The sequence below is a fragment of the Pagrus major genome, chromosome 16, assembly GCF_040436345.1.
Source record: "Pagrus major chromosome 16, Pma_NU_1.0".
Taxonomy (NCBI): Eukaryota; Metazoa; Chordata; class Actinopteri; order Spariformes; family Sparidae; genus Pagrus; species Pagrus major.
Window position 1 is genome coordinate 26,395,417 of NC_133230.1, and position 19,070 is coordinate 26,414,486.

General features: G+C 43.4%; 2 protein-coding genes across 2 annotated transcripts; both read right to left on the reverse strand.

Annotated features, from left to right (window-relative positions):
* Positions 1-442: 442 nt before the first annotated feature.
* LOC141010721 (protein NLRC3-like) lies at positions 443-15,248 on the reverse strand. The gene is made up of 6 exons (XM_073483807.1): positions 14,014-15,248; positions 13,741-13,914; positions 8,710-8,883; positions 1,204-1,250; positions 630-1,022; positions 443-462 (listed from the first exon to the last, which is right to left on the reverse strand). The coding sequence occupies exons 1-6, from the start codon at positions 15,108-15,110 to the stop codon at positions 443-445; spliced, it is 1,905 nt and encodes a 634-aa protein (XP_073339908.1). The 5' UTR covers positions 15,111-15,248.
* LOC141011125 (protein NLRC3-like) lies at positions 15,245-16,278 on the reverse strand. The gene is made up of 2 exons (XM_073484362.1): positions 15,986-16,278; positions 15,245-15,816 (listed from the first exon to the last, which is right to left on the reverse strand). The coding sequence occupies exons 1-2, from the start codon at positions 16,101-16,103 to the stop codon at positions 15,245-15,247; spliced, it is 690 nt and encodes a 229-aa protein (XP_073340463.1). The 5' UTR covers positions 16,104-16,278.
* Positions 16,279-19,070: the final 2,792 nt, after the last annotated feature.

The window sequence follows — 19,070 nt, forward strand, 5'->3', positions numbered from 1 at the left end:
CCTCTTCTTCATGAACCATGTATGTAGCCTGTAGTTGACTCTGTAACACAGCTGAGGTGGATGAGGAAACAAGAGATGAACTACGAGCTCAGCAGTCTGTGCATTTCTGCTCCTGGATGTGTGTGATGAACTCTCACTAGGTGTTTGTAAAGACGGCTCGTGTTTCCACTCGTACATGCAGAAGACTTGTTGCACTTGTGGCTCCGAGCATCATCCACAGCGACTCCAGTGGAGTTTAACCAGACTGTGGAGCTCAGTGTCATCAGAGCAGGTCTGAATGAATCATCAGTGTCAGTCCTGTACAAAACAGTTCAACATGAGCTCCACCTCAACAACTCCAACAGGAACATCATGTTTTCACATTAATGACTGAGTCACAATCATCTAATGAACTGATGACAGTAACCTGAAGGTTCCTGTAACTGTCAACAGTTGAGTCTGTTCAGGAGGAGACTCTCCGTCCTACAGACGACACAGAGACACTGAGGAAAAAGACCAGAACCCAAACCCAGGACAAAGAGGTTCAGTGAAGGTGGTGTTGAAGGTGTGGAGGTGGATCAGTGTGTCAGAGGAGACTCTGTAGAAGGACAGAGTGCCAGCAGGACAGTCCATATACACTGCTACTCTACCAGAGAGAGATTGGAGGGCAGAGCGGATGGCAGAGAAGAAGGAGCCGGAGGTGATGGAAGTTGATCTGTTATTGTGTCTGACAGAGTAACCAACACCATCAGAGCAGTTCAGACTCCACGACTGATCATTGGCTCCAAACTCACAGTCCTCTCTGTCTCCTCTCCTGCTGATTCCTCTGTAACTCACTGATATAGAAACTCTTCCGAACCACTCGACCTCCCAGTAACAGCGACCAGTCAGACCAGTTCTACACAGCAGCTGAGGACAGTCAAACCTCTCTGGATGATCAGGATACGACTGAACCTCCTCCACATACATCATCCTCCTGTTGCTGTGAGACAGTCCGATCTCTCTGCTGACTGTGTTTGTGTCGACTCTGAGCTCACAGGAATCTGATGGAGAGAAAAAGACACAACACAGCTGCAGTTATTAATCTGTCATCAGTCTGATGATGACATCACACATCTGAACCAGTGATGTCACAGTCTGATGATGACATCACAGGTGTGAATGAGTGATGTCATCAGTGTGAAGCTGCTTTGTTTTCATGAATCAAAGTAAAAACACACTCACACTTCCTCAGACCTGGTGTCAACCATCGGACTCCAGCAGGCTCCACCCTGAAAGGAGGAGGAGGAGGAGGAGGAGGAGGGGGAGGAGGAGGAAGAGGAGGAGGAAGAGGAGGAGGAGGAGGAGGGGAAGGAGAAGGAGGGGGACAAGGAGCAAGAGGAGCAAGAGGAGGAGGAGGAGGAGGAGGGGAAGGAGAAGGAGGGGGACAAGGAGCAAGAGGAGCAAGAGGAGGAGGAAGAGGAGGATGAGGACGAGGACGAGGAGCAAGAGGAAGAGGAGGAGGAGGAGTGGGACGAGGAGCAAGAGGAGCAGGAGGAGGAAGAGGAGGAGGCAGGAGGAAGAGGAGGACGAGGAGGAGGCAGGAGGAAGAGGAGGAGGAGGGGGACAAGGAGCAAGAGGAGGAGGAGGAGGAGGAAGAGGAGGATGAGGAGGGGGACGAGGAGCAAGAGCAGGAGGAGGAAGAGAAGGGGGAAGAGGAGGGGGAAGAGGAGTAGGGGGGAGGAGCAAGAGGAGGAAGAGGAGGAGAAGGAGGAGGAGGTGTAGGAGGAGGAGGAAGAGGAAGAGGAGAAGGAAGAAGAGGAGGAGGGGGACGAGGAGGAGGAGGAGCAAGAGGAAGAGGAGGAGAAGGAGGAGGAGGAAGAGGAGGGGAGGAGGAGGGGGACGAGGAGCAGGAGGAGGAAGAGGAGGAGAAGGAAGAGGAGGAGGAGGAGGAGGAGGAGGAGGAGGAGAGGGACGAGGAGCAAGAGAAGCAAGAGGAGCAAGAGCAGGAGGAGGAAGAGGAGGAGGAGGAGAAGGAGGAGGAGAAGGAGGAGGAGGGGGACAAGGAGCAAGAGGAGGAGGAGGAAGAGGAGGATGAGGAGCAGGAGCAGGAGGAGGAAAAGGAGGAGGAGGAGGAGGGGAAGGAGAAGGAGGGGGACAAGGAGCAAGAGGAGCAAGAGGAGGAGGAGGAGGACGAGGAGCAAGAGGAAGAGGAGGAGGAGGAGGGGGACGAGGAGCAAGAGGAGCAGGAGGAGGAAGAGGAGGAGGCAGGAGGAAGAGGAGGACGAGGAGGAGGCAGGAGGAAGAGGAGGAGGAGGGGGACAAGGAGCAAGAGGAGCAAGAGGAGGAGGAGGAGGAGGAAGAGGAGGATGAGGAGGAGGAAGAGGAGGAGGCAGGAGGAAGAGGAGGAGGAGGGGGACAAGGAGCAAGACGAGCAAGAGGAGGAGGAGCAAGAAGAGGAGGAGGATGAGGAGGAGGAGGGGGATGAGGAGCAAGAGGACGAGGAGCAAGGGGAGGAGCAAGAGGAGCAAGAGCAGGAGGAGGAAGAGTAGGAGGAGGGGGACGAGGAGCAAGAGGAGCAAGAGGAGGAGGAGGAGGAGGGGGACGAGGAGGAAGAGGAGGAGGAGGAGGAGAAGGAGGAGGAAGAGGAGGAAGACAAGGAGGAGGGGGAGGAGCAAGAGGAGCAAGAGCAGGAGGAGGAAGAGGAGGAGGACGAGGAAGAGGAGGAGGACGAGGAGGAGAAGGAGGAGGGGGAGGAGCATGGACACACACAAACACACACAGACACACACACAGAGACACACACAGACACACACACACACACAGTGTTTGGATCAGAACATATCAGGATGTGAGAGGAGGCGGAGCCTCTTCTCCTGAGCTGTGGGAGGTGTCAGGGTCAGAACAGAACTCATATGAGGGGCAGTTCTCTTTTTCTTCACTTTAATCTTTATTGATATTGTCACATAGTAACAACCAACAAACACAACCAGCAGGAACATTCACTGCTTGGGAAGTGTCTTGTATTAAACACTCAAAAATGTGTTTGTCTGTTAATCATCATTCCAGTCCCATGTCCTCATTTTGAGTCTTAAAGTGTCCATTTTGTCCATTTCCTGTCAAACTGCTTCTTGGAGTCTCAGTTTATGTGTCAGTGTCTCCATCACAAAGATCTCCTCGACAGCTGCAGCCATTGGATCTCCGTTGGCGGTGCTTCCTCACCTCCTTGCCTGGTGTTTGCTTTGTTGCTTGCTACTAGCAGTATTTTAATCAGATATACATCATGTGCCAAAACCTTTTCCTTCCACAGTTCACATAAGTGGAGCACCAAACTACTTTTGGGACCTCATATCCTAATATTAGCTGCAGTACCTTACATACCATTTCCCACAATACACTTATTTGTTACATCTCCAGAGAACATGAGAACGATGGACATGGTCAGACCCACATTCTCTCCAACACTTCTGATGACTGCAGCTGCCTGCTTTTCATTTTCGGTGTAATAAAGAAACAGATCAGATTCTTCCATGAGAATTCCCTCCAGATCCATGAATTGGTGGATGAATGGTGAGTCTTCCACATATCATGCCAACTTTCTTCTCAAGTTTCTACATGAGTTCTTCTTCCCATGTGACCTTGATATATTCAGTTGAATGACTGTCGTTAGTGCTCATCCTTGATATAATGCTGAAGTTATTCTCATGTCACTTTCCTGGTTTGCTTTCATTATGATTTGGATGACACCATTCATCTCTTTGGAAGAATCTGCTGGATTTCCTCTTTGTAATATTCCTTTAGTTGAAGATATCTGTAGATTTCATGAGCTCCAGATTCATACTTTCTTCTCAGGTTTTCAAAACTCTCCAGCCTCCCTTCCTTCACCAGAACACACCAAGCTGTTATTCCTTTTTAACCATTGCTTAAATCCTTGATCAGACTTCACAGGCAGGACATTTCTATCGTCTGCTGCCCATTTTAATATATTCACATCTTTCTGTATCTTAGATATTTACAATACTTTAAACCACAGGTCTAACGTGTGTACTGTTATTGGATCCATATTCATTTTGACTTCCTTGTGTAGTTTATTGTCTCTGATCATATTTTGAATTGGGATTTGGTTCACTTCTCTTTCTATATCTTTCCATGTTGCTGTGAATTCTGACTTACACCAACAGTACACAGGTCTCAGCTGAGCAGCATAATAGTATTCCCTTCATTTTGGGAGGCTCGTAGCACCTCTCTCTCTCTTTGGGGAGCTGAAGAGCTCTGGACCTGACTCTAGGTCTATTTCACGTCCAAGTTGTTATAATTTGCTGTGCACAGGTCAGAGATGCTTTCAGTGATCTTCACACACAAACAATGAATTGACTTTAGATTCCAGTTAAGGTCGTATGACTCTCTGATCACTTTTGTTGGAGTATAGTTGAGTGATAAAATCTGGGTTTTGGAAACATTTATCTATCTATACCCTGACAGATCGCCATATGTTTCTAGAAGCTTCATCAAATTAGGGAGCGTTGTATTTGGTTGTCTGAGGAAAGTGATGATGTCATCAGTGAAAAGCCCAATTTTATGTTCTCCTCCTCCAGTTGTGACCCTTTAAGTTCTTGGTTTTCTCGTACTGCTCGAGCTAAGGGCTCAATAAAAATCACAAACAAGGTCGGTGACAAACAGCCTCCCTGTCTGGTCGATCTCTGCAGATATATTTTCTCAGTCAGATCTCCATTCATTTGAATTCTAGCAGAAGTTTTTGGTAGAGTGTTTTAATCAGTTGTATTGATTTATTATTGAATCCAAATCGTTCTAATATCTGATAAAGAAACTTCCAGTGAACACAATCGAATGCCTTTTCAGCGTCAATGCTAACAACACAGTGCTTTGTTTTTCTCTTTGTCTTTGCTCATTATGTGTAAAGTTCGTCTGATGCTGTCTTGGGTTTGACGGCCTGATATGAATCCTGTTTGATCTTCATCTATTAATTCTGCTATGAAGGTGTTTATTCTTTTAGAGATAATTGACGTATATGGTTTATAATCTTTATTTAGTATTGAGATCGGTCTGTAGCTTTCACATCTGTCCCTCTCCTTTCCTGGTTTTGGGATGATTGAAATGATTGCTTCTGCCCACGTTGGTGGTATTTTGCTTTCTTTGAGGGTCCAGTTAAAAGAGGTCTGGAGGGCTGGTAACAGTTCCTCCTTATAAATCTTATAGCATTCTGCAGGGTAGCCATCGCTCCCTGGAGATGTATTGAATTTATTGCTTGGATAATATCTTCCCTTGTAATGTCTGCTGTGAGTCTTTCATTTTGGAAAGTGCCAATCGACAGAAGATCTAGTTGATTTAAGAAGGTCCTCATTTCTTCTTCATTTGCAGCAGTTGGTTGTGTATATAGTTTTTCACAGAACCTCTGGAATACTCTTTCTATATCTTCTGGTTCATGTATCGTCTCGTTGGTGTTTGGATCCTTAATTTTATGTTTGCTATTTATTGCTAGCTGTTTTCATATTCGTTTTGCTCGGAGTTTTGTTGCTCTGGGACCAGAGCTTCTCTTCTAAGTCTTTTTATTAAAGTGGTTTTAGCTATTAACTTTCCCCGGACAGTTATTATAACTAAGGTCCAGGAACTGGACCACGCCACTCCTCCTCGCTGATCTGCTACAAAGGCCCAGCCAGTCAAACCACCCGTGACTCATCAACCTAACCACCTGCGCCGCATTAACTCAACCACCTACGTCGCCCTGATTCAATCACCTGTGAAATCTATATATGCAAGTCTAACCATTTCTCTCCCGTTCATCTCAAGTTCTTACAACCCTCCCCCCCAGACCCTCTCCTTCTCCACTAGCCTCTCTCACAGGATCACCGGCAGCCCAGCCTTCCACATCGCCATCCCACGGCAAGAAGATCCTCCAGAACAGGGACCCAGGCCATTCCAGCACAGGAATCCTATCCTTTCCAAAATCTTCTACCAATTTAAATAAACCACCTTAAGGTTAAACTGTGGCGTGGTCTTGTGAGTGAACCCTTTATTATTCAGTATTCCTACATTAAGTCTCCAGATTGTTTGTCTTTTTCTGGCATTTAGATGTATTTTTAAAAACAGGCTGTTAGGGCTGCTCGATTATGGCAAAAATCTTAATCACGATTATTTTGATTGATATTGTAATCACGATTATTAAAGACGATTATTCATTGATTTGAGAACAAGCATTTATTGAACTTTTAACTCTGGTATTTCTTTGAACACGATAAGTTTGAACTGAAAAACAAGAAAAATGCAAATAAATAAGAAAAATATATTAATAAAATGAATTAAATAATATGTAAAAATAAAAAACCATAGGTCCGTTGTGGTGGCAAAATATAATGCTGTTGACACTTCTCTTGCAACTTTTCCGCGACATTCGTCATAAAGGGCAGGCAGCGAAATTCTGCTGAAATGGTGACGTGATGGTAACACTTACTACCGCTTGTCCAATGTGTTAATCAGTTTATTGAACCCCGGCTCGCTAACGGTGTTGATAGGGCACATGTCTTTGGCATCATGTATGTGACGGCATCCGTTATTTCTCCATGCCTGCGGGAGCTGGAGATGTGCGGTGGCATTGTAAAGTGTGTCCTTAATTGAGAACGGTGTGGCGGCGGCAGGAGTCGAGGAGCTTTTCATTTTTTTTGTTCCTTCACTGCCTGGTCATGTATAACTCTGTGTGTGGACTTTAAATGGTTAAATAAAGTGGTCGTGATCCCTTAAGGTGCAGACACGGTCGCGTGACATATCTTGCACAATATCTTCGTTTGTTCCGAGTCAGACTCCTCGAAACCGAAGTGTTTCCACACCACAGAATTCGCTGGATCTTTCTTCCCGACCAAAGGCTCCTTTCAGCCATCTTCTACCGTCTTCTTCTACACGTTTTTTCCAAACACCCACTGGCAACACGCACCGGTGTGGCTGAAAGCGAAACTGTTCAGGCGGGGGAGGGGCGGAGCGGAGTGCACAGGTGGAGATGGAAGGGTTCGCTGCATTTACCACACAAGACACGGCGTGAGGCAGAATGATCGTTTTATTACGGTTATCTTGTTTTCATGATCGAGGGGAGCCAAAATCGAAATTCAATTAATCGCCCAGCCCTACAGGCTGTTATGATCTGATATATCTGCCGCTCCAGTTTTACACTCGGACACTCTGTACCTATCACCTATATCTAGAAAGAAGTTATCAGTTCATGAGTGTACATTGTGTGTACATCCCTCTAGCCCTCGGACCTGGTGAAATATTAACCTAAGTCTGTCACATCATATGGCCAACTATAAAGATGCAATCTGCCTGTACCCAGCATTAGCACAACACTTTGCGATAGTTAGCTTGTTACCTGTGACGACATATGCTGATTGTAACGTCTTCCAGTGTCTTCTTAATAATTTGGTACGTTTTGTGTTTTTGGACAACCTCGGTGGGGTAGTCGTGGTCAAAATTGATTTTTTTTTAATCGCCCACCTGCAACCCCTTCTTTTCCCATACTTTATGTAGGACCATCTCCTTAATTTCAAACTGAAGGAAATGAACTATTATTGATCTCAGAGTGTCTCCTGGATTCAATTTTCGTGAGAGAGCTCTGTGGGCGCGTTGGATTTACAGATTGGCAACTCTTTTGTAAGTAGTTGATCCAGGTAGTCGGTGACAGAGCTTCCTTCTGTGTCCTCAAGGCCAAAAATCTGGACATTGTTCCTCCGCTACCTCATTTCTAGATCCGTAATTTTGTCCTGCATCTGGCGTGTCTGTTTTTCCATCTTCTCTAGAAAATAATTTGCTTCCATGCTGAGCTCTTCCAACTCCGCTTTGTGAGTCTGGGCTTCGGTTATGATCGTTTTTTGTTCCTGTAGTTCCTTGTTACTTTCCATGAGTTTGCGTTCAATATCTCGTCTGAGGGTGGCGATTTCTTGTCTCATCTCGCTTTTAAGTTCGTCTTTAAATGTTATCAGTTCGTCATGGAGTTCCTGCTTGAGGTCTCTTATATCTCTACCAATTCTAGCAAGTCCCGCTCTCAGTGTTTCTGCCTGATCCAGCTAAAAGCTGAGCATCCGACCCGTCCGGCATCTTGCAGGAAGCCCGAGGGGCAGTTCTCTTTGCCTCAGGTGTTAACAGGAAGGTAGAGAGGTTGACAGTTACTGTCCAGTCAAACATCAAAGGGTCACTGCTTTGGTGAAGACATGATCAACACCTGTCATGAAGTGTGTAACAGCTGTTCTGTTGTTAGCTGACAGTATATAAGTCAGGACAGTGTGAAGACTGCAGAGACACTGTGGCTCTTCTCTCTGTGCTGCAGGTATTGAAGAGACAATTTCCCTCACAACACACACACCTCGTTATGTCTTTTGATAGAGCTAGGCTAGCAGTTTCCCCCTGCTTCCAGTCTTTGTGCTAAGCTAGGCTAACCATGTCCTGGACTTCTCTCTGTACAGAGATGAAGCTGATTCTATCCTGGTGAAGAGGACAAAAAGGGATTTTTCTCAAAATGACAGACAGCTCCTTTAACATGCAGAGATCTGTTCAAACTCAGTTATTACCAAGAAACAATGATCATGTTTGTTCCTGGAGATGTTCTCCTCCTACACAAGTATCTCCTCTTCATGTTGAACCAGTGTTCATGTTCTGATAAAAGGAAAAAGGCTTCTTACATGTGTCACTGTTCATATCACACTCATACTCATCAGACTCTTCCTCCTCCATCACACTGACTCTTCATACCTGAGAGTGTCCAGTCTCCAGTCTGGATCCTTCAGTCCAGCCGACAGCAGTTTCTCTCCCGAGTCTCCTGGATGATTGTAGCTCAGGTCCAGCTCTCTCAGATGGGAGGGGTTGGAGCTCAGAGCTGAGGCCAGAGAAGCACAGCCTTCCTCTGTGATCAGACAGCCTGACAGCCTGCAGACACACAAAACAACACACATGGCAGATCATCTGAGGAGACTGATGAGTCAGATACAAGAACAGACTGTCTCCAAATAAATTAACACTTCTCCTCATTAACTAATCATCAGTAAACAGAGTCCAGCAGAGGCTGATAAGTATATGTTTCACTTCTCATAATAACAGTAAACATCTCTAATTTTTTGTGCTTCAGCAAAACACCAAATAATCTTCTGCATCCCCTGAAAAGGATCCATCCCAGCAGTGGCAAATCTTCAAGGCCTTCAAGGTATTCAGAGAAGGCCCTGGAATCCTCAGTAGGGATGTCACGATTACTCGATTTCACAATTAATTGCGGTAGTAAGCGCTACGATTAATTGATCATAACGTTTCCTGAATACCGTCAGAAAATATTGTGCTGGAACCATAGTTAAGGGCAACTCAAACGGAACGAAAACAAAGTTAGGCAACACCCACGTGTTGCCGCGCCCGCGTGTGTTGCTTTGTTTTGGTCCCTGCAAGTTGCAGAAGAGATGCGTACCTGTGGGGAAAATGGCAGAAGAGTTATTCCCCCCGACCAAACGTGTTAAGACCAAACGTGCCAGCATGTAAATCATGTTATAAAAAAATTGCAGTCAAAGGAGGAAACACATCTAATATGTTTCACCACCTGCAGGACAACCACCCAACTTTGTTTGCCAAAATAAAGGTAAATACACAGTAACATTAAAATACGTCAATGTTTTCCTAACGTTGCATTGAATTGGTAGGAAATTAAATGTTAGCGTGTCATTTGCACTTAATTGTGTACGAGTACGACACGGGTTGGCCTTTCAGTGCAGCGTGAGGTCGATCGCTTTTTTCTCTCTTTTTTTTTTGTCGTCGGACAGTCTCAGTGTCAGTGTGCAGTGACCTGTAGAAGAAAACGCCATGTAGTCAAGGTCCTCACTCAGTCAGTGAACATTTAGCATTACCTCCTTTTGCTTTCTCCCATCTGTGCGTAAACGTTGGGCTTGTGCTTCCAGCTCGATCCAGTGCTTGTACACTTGTGCTTCCAGTCCGTTTCATGTTTTACTAATTTGTTTATGTCATTGTAATTTAAACATAAAATAAATTAACCAAAATAATAGATAAGTTTTATATGTGGCCACATAATATTAGACAAATGATTAAAATGATTAAAAATAAACTTAAACATCTGGTATAGATGACAATTGATGACTTAAATAATTGAAACAATTCTCCTGGGGGATTAATGATTGGTCCTATATAAATAGATACTTAAATATACAAATACAAATATTGGGTCATATAATTAGTAATATAATTATATTTTGACAGTCAACATAAGTCATTACAGCCAAAACAAAGCTCTTGTTTGGTTACTTGACTTTGTTGCTATATGTTTTTGTTATGTTGGCATCAAAAGATAGAAATAAAGGAAACTTTAAGACCTTTAAGGAGTGTTCATGTGATTTAACATATGAATAGAGTTGTGAAATCAATCAACGCATAATAATCGTGATTATCGTAATATCGTGATAAATTCTCTGACAATAATCGTACTAAGGAAAACTGTAATCATGACATCCCTAATCCTCAGATGAAAAAGAAACGCATCTTATTAATTCTGTAAATAAAATAAAATTACGCCGACTCGTTTCTGTAGTTTTCTGTCCATACACTGAGCGGTTTTGTGTTGGAAGAAATTCAACCAATCAGATATTTTTCTACGGTGTCTCTGGGGAGAATATCCTCCATCCAGGGCATTCTATTTCCTTTACAGAATGCCCTGACATTAAACGTAATGAGAGTGTACATTTGGATTGACAATTTGATCAACCAATCATATTTGGATTTGTAGCCAATGGGCGTATTCTTTAAGATTTTCTACAGCTCCAGGGTATTCTGGAAGGCCCGCTTGCTCAGTCACACGAGACCTAGCTTAACTAGCGAGTTGTGATTGATGGCCAACGTTGAATATGGCAACAGGTGGAGATGATAGTGATACAGCAGGTGGAGATGATAGTGATGCAGCAGGTGGAGATGATATTGATACAGCAGGTGGAGATGATATTGATACAGCAGGTGGAGATGATATTGATGCAGCAGGTGGAGCTGATATTGATACAGCAGGTGGAGATGATACTGACGCGGATTTATTGTCAGTGCCCTTTTTTCAAGACGACTGTTAAATGAAATTATTGAAAAATTCATCCAAAAGGACAGGAGGATGGATTTCATCTTCAGGTGAACGTCACTGGTGAGTGGAACTGATTTATTACTGGTTTTGCTACAGTGTTGCATCTCGTTGAACTGGTTGCATTTTGTTTCCACACACTTGTTAAATGATTGTTCATAAAGTGACTGTCTACCTGACGTCCGATAGTGTGTGTGTGTGTGTGTGGCTGTGTGTGTGTGTGGCTGTTTGTGTGGCTGTGTGTGCGTGGCTGTGGCTGTGTGTGTCTGTGTGCGTGTGTGTGGCTGTGTGTGTGTCTGTGTGCGTGTGTGTGTGTGGCTGTGTGCATAACTAGAACAATGCAATTTTAAAGATGGAGCAGTAATATTATATTTTGCCAAAAGGCCCAGTTCTGATAGGCACGGTTCGCCACTGCATCCCAGTGACCACTCTGAGAATGAAAATGCTTTCCCACGTTAGTCTTAAAATTAGCCACATTTTTTACTTTTATCTACATTATTTTAATAAGTTACAAGACAAGACAGCTGTTTTTTTTAGGCAGATAAAACGTGATTGAAAAGTTTAAATTTAGATGTTATTCAGTTTATTATTTAATTACGAAATATATTCTAAACCAAACTATCTTTTCTTTTGCTTTTCTTTTATTTATTTAAAAGGGACAGTGCATATTAATAAACATTTACATGTAAATATGCCGGTTTGTAGCCACAGGCTAATTTCCAACCGTTGTCCCTTGGCAGGTACATGTTAAAAAAGAGGAAAGAAGGACAGAGAAAACTCAGCAGAGAGAACACAGACGAGAGGAAAAACAAAACAGACAAAACAAAAAAACCCCAAAAAAAACAGAGAGACATTACTACAAACAGGGATATTGCACATTAACCCGGAAATGTGTAAAAATGTGTATAGTGATAAAAGTGTTTCACAAAAGCCCAAGATGTCATCGCATACTGATCACAGTGGGTTGATGATCGCAAATCTGACTAGATCGAAGCCACACCTTCAAGCGTCCCTTGAATGTTAATAAACTGGGACTCTCTCTAATTGAGGTGGGTAGGCTGTTCCACAGTATACTACCTCTATATGATATTTTGGCCAAAAGTAGTTCGTCGAGGAGGAACCTCACAGTCACCTCTGGCAGCGGCTCTGGTGACTCGAGTAGTGGAGGGGCTGACCACCCTCAGTTTAATATTATCATTAAGTGGCGGTGGTGCCAGTCCATGAAGGACTTTGAACATTAGACAAGCTATTTTAAACTTCTTAAAATTTTCAAAACTTAGTAATTTATACTTGGGGAGAATTCTACAGTAGTGATATGAGAATGGCTTTTTGTCTAAAATTTTAACTGCTTTTTTATATAGGGATTCAATTGGCTTGAGTGCAGTGGCTCCGGAAAAAGACCAACTTGTTATACAGTAATCCATGTGAGAGAATATCATTGAGTGAAGGAACATTAAAGCAGCACTACCATTTAGAGATGGCCTTATCTGTCTAAAGTTGCTCAGGTTAAATTTAATGGTGTTGGATATTTTTTTGATGTGGCTCCTAAAAGACAAAGTCGAATCCAGAGTGACGCCTAGGTATTTATATTCTTGCACCAGTGGAAGTTCGTCATCACCCAAAAATATATTAGAATGTGTAGTTTTAGCTGCAGGCTTAGAGAACATCATACACATGTTTTTTTTGGTGTTTAACAGCAGGCAAGATCTCATAAGCCAGTCCTGTATATGGGCCAACTCAGAGGTAAGAATCCGGGCAGCTTCATCCACGTTTTTCGCTGGAGTAAAAACAACTGTATCATCTGCGTACATTTGAATACAGACATTTCTACATATGTCAGGAAGATCATTAATATATAAAGAAAATAAAACAGGCCCAAGTACAGAGCCTTGAGGAACCCCCACTGGACATTCTAAGTACATGGATTTGACACCGTTGACCACAACACATTGTTTTCTGTTGGATAAATAAGAAGTCATCCACCTGTTGGCTTAAGTGGAGAAGTTAAAGCGAGTTAGCTTTGCCAGAAGAACTCTGTGGTCAACAGTGTCAAATGCCTTTTTTAGATCCAGGAAAACAGCGCCCATACAGTTGTTCTTGTCCAGAAAGCACTTTGTCTTTTCTAAAAACGACACTTTGTCTTTTCTAAAACAAACTATATTTACACAGTTGGATGTTTATGTTGTTCTTTCTATTTTTATCTTAATAAACTACAATCTAAAGTTTTACCACTGATCCCTCTGGCTTCTTCAGGCTTCAGGATATTCTTCAGATTGGCAGAATTATCAAATTATATATTATGATGAATATTGATAGTGATCAATATGGAAAACAATGATTTAGATAATATGTTTTTGCCATATCTCACAGCCCTTCTTTGCTGTATGTTATGTTTGTTTTTCTTGAGATGACTTTTGGTCCAGATACAAATTCAGAATATTTGAAACTGTCCCTGATAATAATAATTTAACAATAAAAGCAAAAACAAGAGAAAATGATGAAAAATTCTTGTGGAAAGTAATTCTCTGAGTCTGGACACTACCTCCACAGTAAAGTTAAATGTATTTTGACAAATTAAATGAGCAGACACATTACTACAGGTTAGCTGGCTGTCTACTTATATAAATCAGACTTGAAATGGTCATCAGTTGAATGGGTTAATGAATCCTGACCTGAGACTCTCCAGTGTACAGTGAGGACTCTTCAAACCAACAGACAGCAGCTTCACTCCTGAATCCTGCAGGTTGTTGTTACTCAGGTCCAGCTCTCTCAGACTGGAGGACTGAGAGCTGAGAACTGAGGACAGAGCTTCACAGCTTCTCTCCGACAGGTTACAGCCACTCAGCCTGGAGAGACAACAGCAAGGAAACAAATAATACATTTTCATTCGTATCTCCTGCTGAAAAACAGCAGATAGTATTTATTCATCAATAAATTCTACTTACAGAGCTTTGTTGGAGGCTTTGACCACTGGCAGCAGCCTCAGAAGAGCCTCCTCTGAAGCAGAGTATTTCTTCAGGTCAAACACGTCCAGATCTTCTTCTGATGACAGTAAGATGAAGACCAGAGCTGACCACTGAGCAGGAGACAGTTTATCTGAGGAGAGACGTCCTGAACTCAGGGACTGTTGGATCTCCTCCACTAGAGAACCATCATTCAGTTCATTCAGACAGTGGAACAGATTGATGCTTTTCTCTGGAGACAGATTCTCACTGATCTTCTTCTTGATGAACTGGACTGTTTCCTGATTGGTCTGTGAGATAATTCCTCTGTCTGTCAGCAGACCTTGTAGGAGTTTCTGATTGGTCTGCAGAGAAAGACCCAGGAAGAAGCGGAGGAACAAGTCCAGGTGTCCATTTGGACTCTGTAAGGCCTCGTCCACAGCACTCTGGTAGAGGTGTGTCTCTGCAGATTCTTCTGTTCTTGTTTCAGACGTCTTGGATCTTGTTTGTTCTTCTGCCAGCAGATTGACTCCAGAGTTGATGAATGTCAGACGGACATAAAGAGCAGCCAGAAACTCCTGAACACTCAGATGGACGAAGCAGAACACTATGTCCTGGTACAGTCCACTCTCCTCTTTAAAGATCTGTGTGAACACTCCTGAGTACACTGAGGCTGCTCTGATATCAATGCCACACTCTGTCAGGTCTGATTCATAGAAGATCAGGTTTCCTTTCTGCAGCTGCTCAAAAGCCAGTTTTCCCAGAGACTCAATCATCTTCCTGCTCTCTGGAGTCCAGTGTGGATCTGTCTCAGCTCCTCCATCATACTTGACGTTCTTGACTTTGGACTGAATCACCAGGAAGTGGATGTACATCTCAGTCAGGGTCTTGGGCAGCTGTCCTCCCTCTCTGGTCTTCATCACATCCTCCAGAACTGTAGCAGTGATCCAGCAGAAGACTGGGATGTGGCACATGATGTGGAGGCTTTGTGATGTCTTGATGTGGGAGATGATTCTGCTGGCCTGCTCCTCATCTCTGAATCTCTTCCTGAAGTACTTCTCCTTCTGTGGGTCAGTGAACCCTCTGACCTCTGTCACCATGTCAACACACCCAGGAGGGATCTGATTGGCTGCTGCAGGTCGTGTGGTTATCCAGAGGCGAGCAGAGGGAAGCAGGTTTCCCCTGATGAGGTTTGTCAGCAGCACATCCACTGAGGTGGATTTTGTGGCATCAGTCAGGATTTTGTGTTGAGGAAGTCCAGAGGAAGTCGACACTCATCCAGACCGTCAAAGATGAACACAACCTGGAAATCTTCAAAGCTGCAGATTCCTGCTTCTTTGGTTTCAGTGAAGAAGTAATGAACAAGTTCCACCAAGCTGAACTTTTTCTCCTTCAGTACATTCAGCTCTCTGAAGGTGAATGGAAATGTGAACTGTATGTCCTGGTTGTCTTTGTCTTCAGCCCAGTCCAGAGTGAACTTCTGTGTTAAGACTGTTTTCCCGATGCCAGCCACTCCCTTTGTCATCACTGTTCTGATTGGTTCATTTCTTCCAGGTGAGGCTTTAAAGACGTCTTCTTGTCTGATTATTGTTTCTGGTCTGTCTGGTTTCCTGGATGCTGCTTCAATCTGTCTGACCTCATGTTCATCATTGACCTCTGCAGTCCCTCCCTCTGTGATGTAGAGCTCTGTGTAGATCTGATTCAGAAGGGTTGGGTTTCCTGCTTTAGCGATCCCCTCAAACACACACTGGAACTTCTTCTGAAGGTTAGATTTGAGTTTACGTCGACAAACTGGAGCAAGATGTCCTGATTAAGCAAAAGACAAATAAGATTCATTAATAAATTATAGATTCAATATTTCAACATTTTACTTCCTCAAAGAATCAGTATATGAAGATATTTTTGTCCATCTGTTGAGACTTCAGTAAACGTCTCATTGATCCAACATGTTAAATCTTTAGAGAAATCCTCTTACTGCTCTGCAGACAGTCAGCAAGATCCTCCTGCTTCATTCCCCTCAGGAAGTTCAGTGTGATCTTCAGAAATGCCTCTCTGCTGCTCCTCTTCTGCTCTTCATCTTCACCGTCCAACATCTCCTCATCCTCATTCTGACTTTCTATGCATTCTGGGTAATCTGAACTTAGAGCCTTCTGGATCTTCTTCAGCTCGTTCTTCACAAAACTGACAATGTTGTCCTCCAGCAGCTGGAACAGAATATTATATGAATGAGACGATCAAACTAAAATCATGGAACCAAACATCAGATCCATGTTGGACAGATTGACAACCCACTCATGTATTAAGCAGAATGGAGATTATTATGAACACCACAGATGTAAAAGTAGTTGTTGAACTCTGATTCCAAAAAGGTTAGGATGTTGTGTTAAACATAAAACAGAATGCAATGATTTCAGAGACGATGTATTTAATGTTGAGTAGGAGTCTCATCATCACTAATTTTTGCAAATGTATATTATTCTGCATTTGATGGCAGCAACAGGCAACAAGTTATGACAGGGGCAACTAAAGACTAAAGTTGCAGCAAAATGCTCCTAAAACACCTGTTTGGATCAGTCCACAGGTAAACAGGCTAACTGGTAACAGGGGACTGTATCATGACTGGGTATAAAAAGGACATCCACGAAAGGCTCAGTCGTTTACAAGAAATGACGGGGCGAGGTTCACCACTTCAAACTGCGTGGACAAACAGTCTTCTACAGTCCATTGTAGCCACTTGTGGACACCAGTGGTGACAAACTGGAGGAGGAGGCCTTTCTGGCTTGGTTAGCCCAGGGGTCTCCTGAAGCAGACAGGCCCGAAGTGGTCGCTATGAGGATCAGCACCACAATTCATGACCATCACCTACGGTCATCAATTGTGGGTAGTGACTGAAAGAATAAGATCACAGATACAAGTGGTCGATGACTTTCCTCTGTAGACTGGCATATCTGATGTGACCTGGGAATGACTGGGGATCCCCAGGAGGAGCTGGAAAGAGTTACTGGGAGAAGGACTAAGCAGGAATACACTACTTAGCCTGCTGCCACCCGACCCTGGAAAAGCGGACACAGATGGATGGATGCATTCGTTTTTTATCTACCTTTTACACATTGTCCTACCTTTGCCTGGAATCAGGCTTGTACATGTACATACCATAAATATTGAGTCCAGGTGTTGATGTTGCTGAGCAGACTGACCATTGGAAACCTCTGAGCTCTCCTGCTCGACTCTGTGGAGGAATCATTAAGAATTACTAGAGATGCACCGATCGAACAGCCAGGTACCAGAGTCAGCCAGTGTTTATCATGACAGGCTATGACCGGTGACGGGTCGATCAGTGTCAGATACATCTGATTCTGTACCGGTCACATTTACACACATGCCTCATGTTCAATGGATCATAGATATTTCTATATTTATGATTTAAAACATTTGATGTTTACTGAACTTTTTTGGACAGATCTACATGCTCAGTAAATTAAATAGTTAATCACTCTAAAACGGCATGTTGAAGAATCCTTGAGCAAGATACTGAACCCAAATTGCTCCTGATGAGCAGTCGGGACCTCACATGGCAGCTTCTGCCATCAGAGTGTGAATGTGTGAATGTGACAAGTGTTGTAAAGCACTTTGAGCGGTCAGTAGACTTGAAAAACACTATAGAAATGCAAGTCCATTTACCATTTACCAGAGGCAAAGTGAAACTTCAGGTTCTCCTGAATAACATGATGTATGACGCTTGATGCTGACTGATAGAGTGGGGGAGGAAAAATAAGATAAATACAGGAGAGTCAGGCGCCCCAGAAACTGTTCCAGGTCTTTGAAGGTTATCTCGCTGTCTGAGAGAAGACGGAGAAAGAAAGCTGCTGCCAGAGAAATTAATTAAAAGTCTCTGTTAATGTTACGTTACTACGACCATCTTCTTGTTCTCTTCACAGAAGAGTTGTTCCACACGGTGAAAAGCTGGTTAGCAGCTACGAGTCAGGATAATCATCCAGTTAAAATAGTGATTCTGAGCTGTGAAGCTGGAAGTGACCAGTGGAAACACTGAAAACTCAAATATGATGGTATGGTAATCTGACATATTGGGCTGTGATACTTGAATATATCAAACATATTCAATAAATCACCATAAGTCAAAGTGTTGCTGACGACATTGAATCAGATGGTTTCCCCTGACAGTAACGTGTTGATGGTACTGCTGATCCCACTGTGAATCAACAGTTCAGTCTGAGTTCTGTACAGATTTCAGTTTACTGTGTTGGTTCAGCAGCTTGTCTGGTTTGGGCCGTTCAGCTCTTGTTGACCTCTATAATACTGTGGACAGCAATGCACAGCTCACACAAGCTAATACGATGCTACTTGTTCAGCACAAACTGGTGAGTCACAATAAACTTGCAGCAGGTGAAGTGAGTGAAACATGATGAGAAACCCAGAGAGAAACCCAGAGAGAAGTGGATCAAACAAACCTGAGGGTGATTTCACACTGAACTGTGTCAAATGAAGGACACAACTTCTTCTCTGAGCTACATGTTAGCAAACAGGAACAAGTTGGTCTGGTTGTTTCTGTCACACAATAAAATGTATTTTTCTCTTTTAGCTTGTTTGACACACCACACATGTTTGAGCTGAGGTAAAGGTGTGCACTGTCTCCTCTTTGAGCTCGGGCAGGAAATAGTGATCCATAACATTCTTCTCTGCATCGACAGACTCCTTCAAATCAACACTGGAAAATGATGATTTGATGGAGGAACTCTGTGGAATCAGGGTTAGCCTTCGTTAGCAGATAGCATCTGTTAGCCTCGGTGAAATGTGTTTTATACTCATGCAGTCATCAGACAACAGTCAGAACGAGTGTGTGGAGGAAAAGTTCAACTGGAGAGCAGAGCTGCAGACTGGTTAAACTGGGCAGCTTTCAGATGTGACAATATAAATGTGAGTGAAGAAGAACGATGCTGAAAACAAACTGACAGCTTTAAAAAACTTCTCTGGATAATTAACAGTTAAAACATGAAGCAGTCACATTTTAATGATATTAACAGCTTACCTCTGTGCAGCAG

Coding starts and splice junctions, on each gene's coding strand:
- LOC141010721 (XM_073483807.1), bottom strand. CDS start 15,110: ATGGTGACAGAGGTCAGAGGGTTCACTGACCCACAGAAGGAGAAGTAC. Junction 8,884..13,740: donor TGTACACTGGAGAGTCTCAG/GTCAGGATTCAT, acceptor GTGTGTCTGCAG/GCTGTCAGGCTGTCTGATCA. Junction 463..629: donor TGCCCTCCAATCTCTCTCTG/GTAGAGTAGCAG, acceptor TGTCGTCTGTAG/GACGGAGAGTCTCCTCCTGA.
- LOC141011125 (XM_073484362.1), bottom strand. CDS start 16,103: ATGTTGGACGGTGAAGATGAAGAGCAGAAGAGGAGCAGCAGAGAGGCA. Junction 15,817..15,985: donor TGCTGACTGTCTGCAGAGCA/GTAAGAGGATTT, acceptor TTGCTTAATCAG/GACATCTTGCTCCAGTTTGT.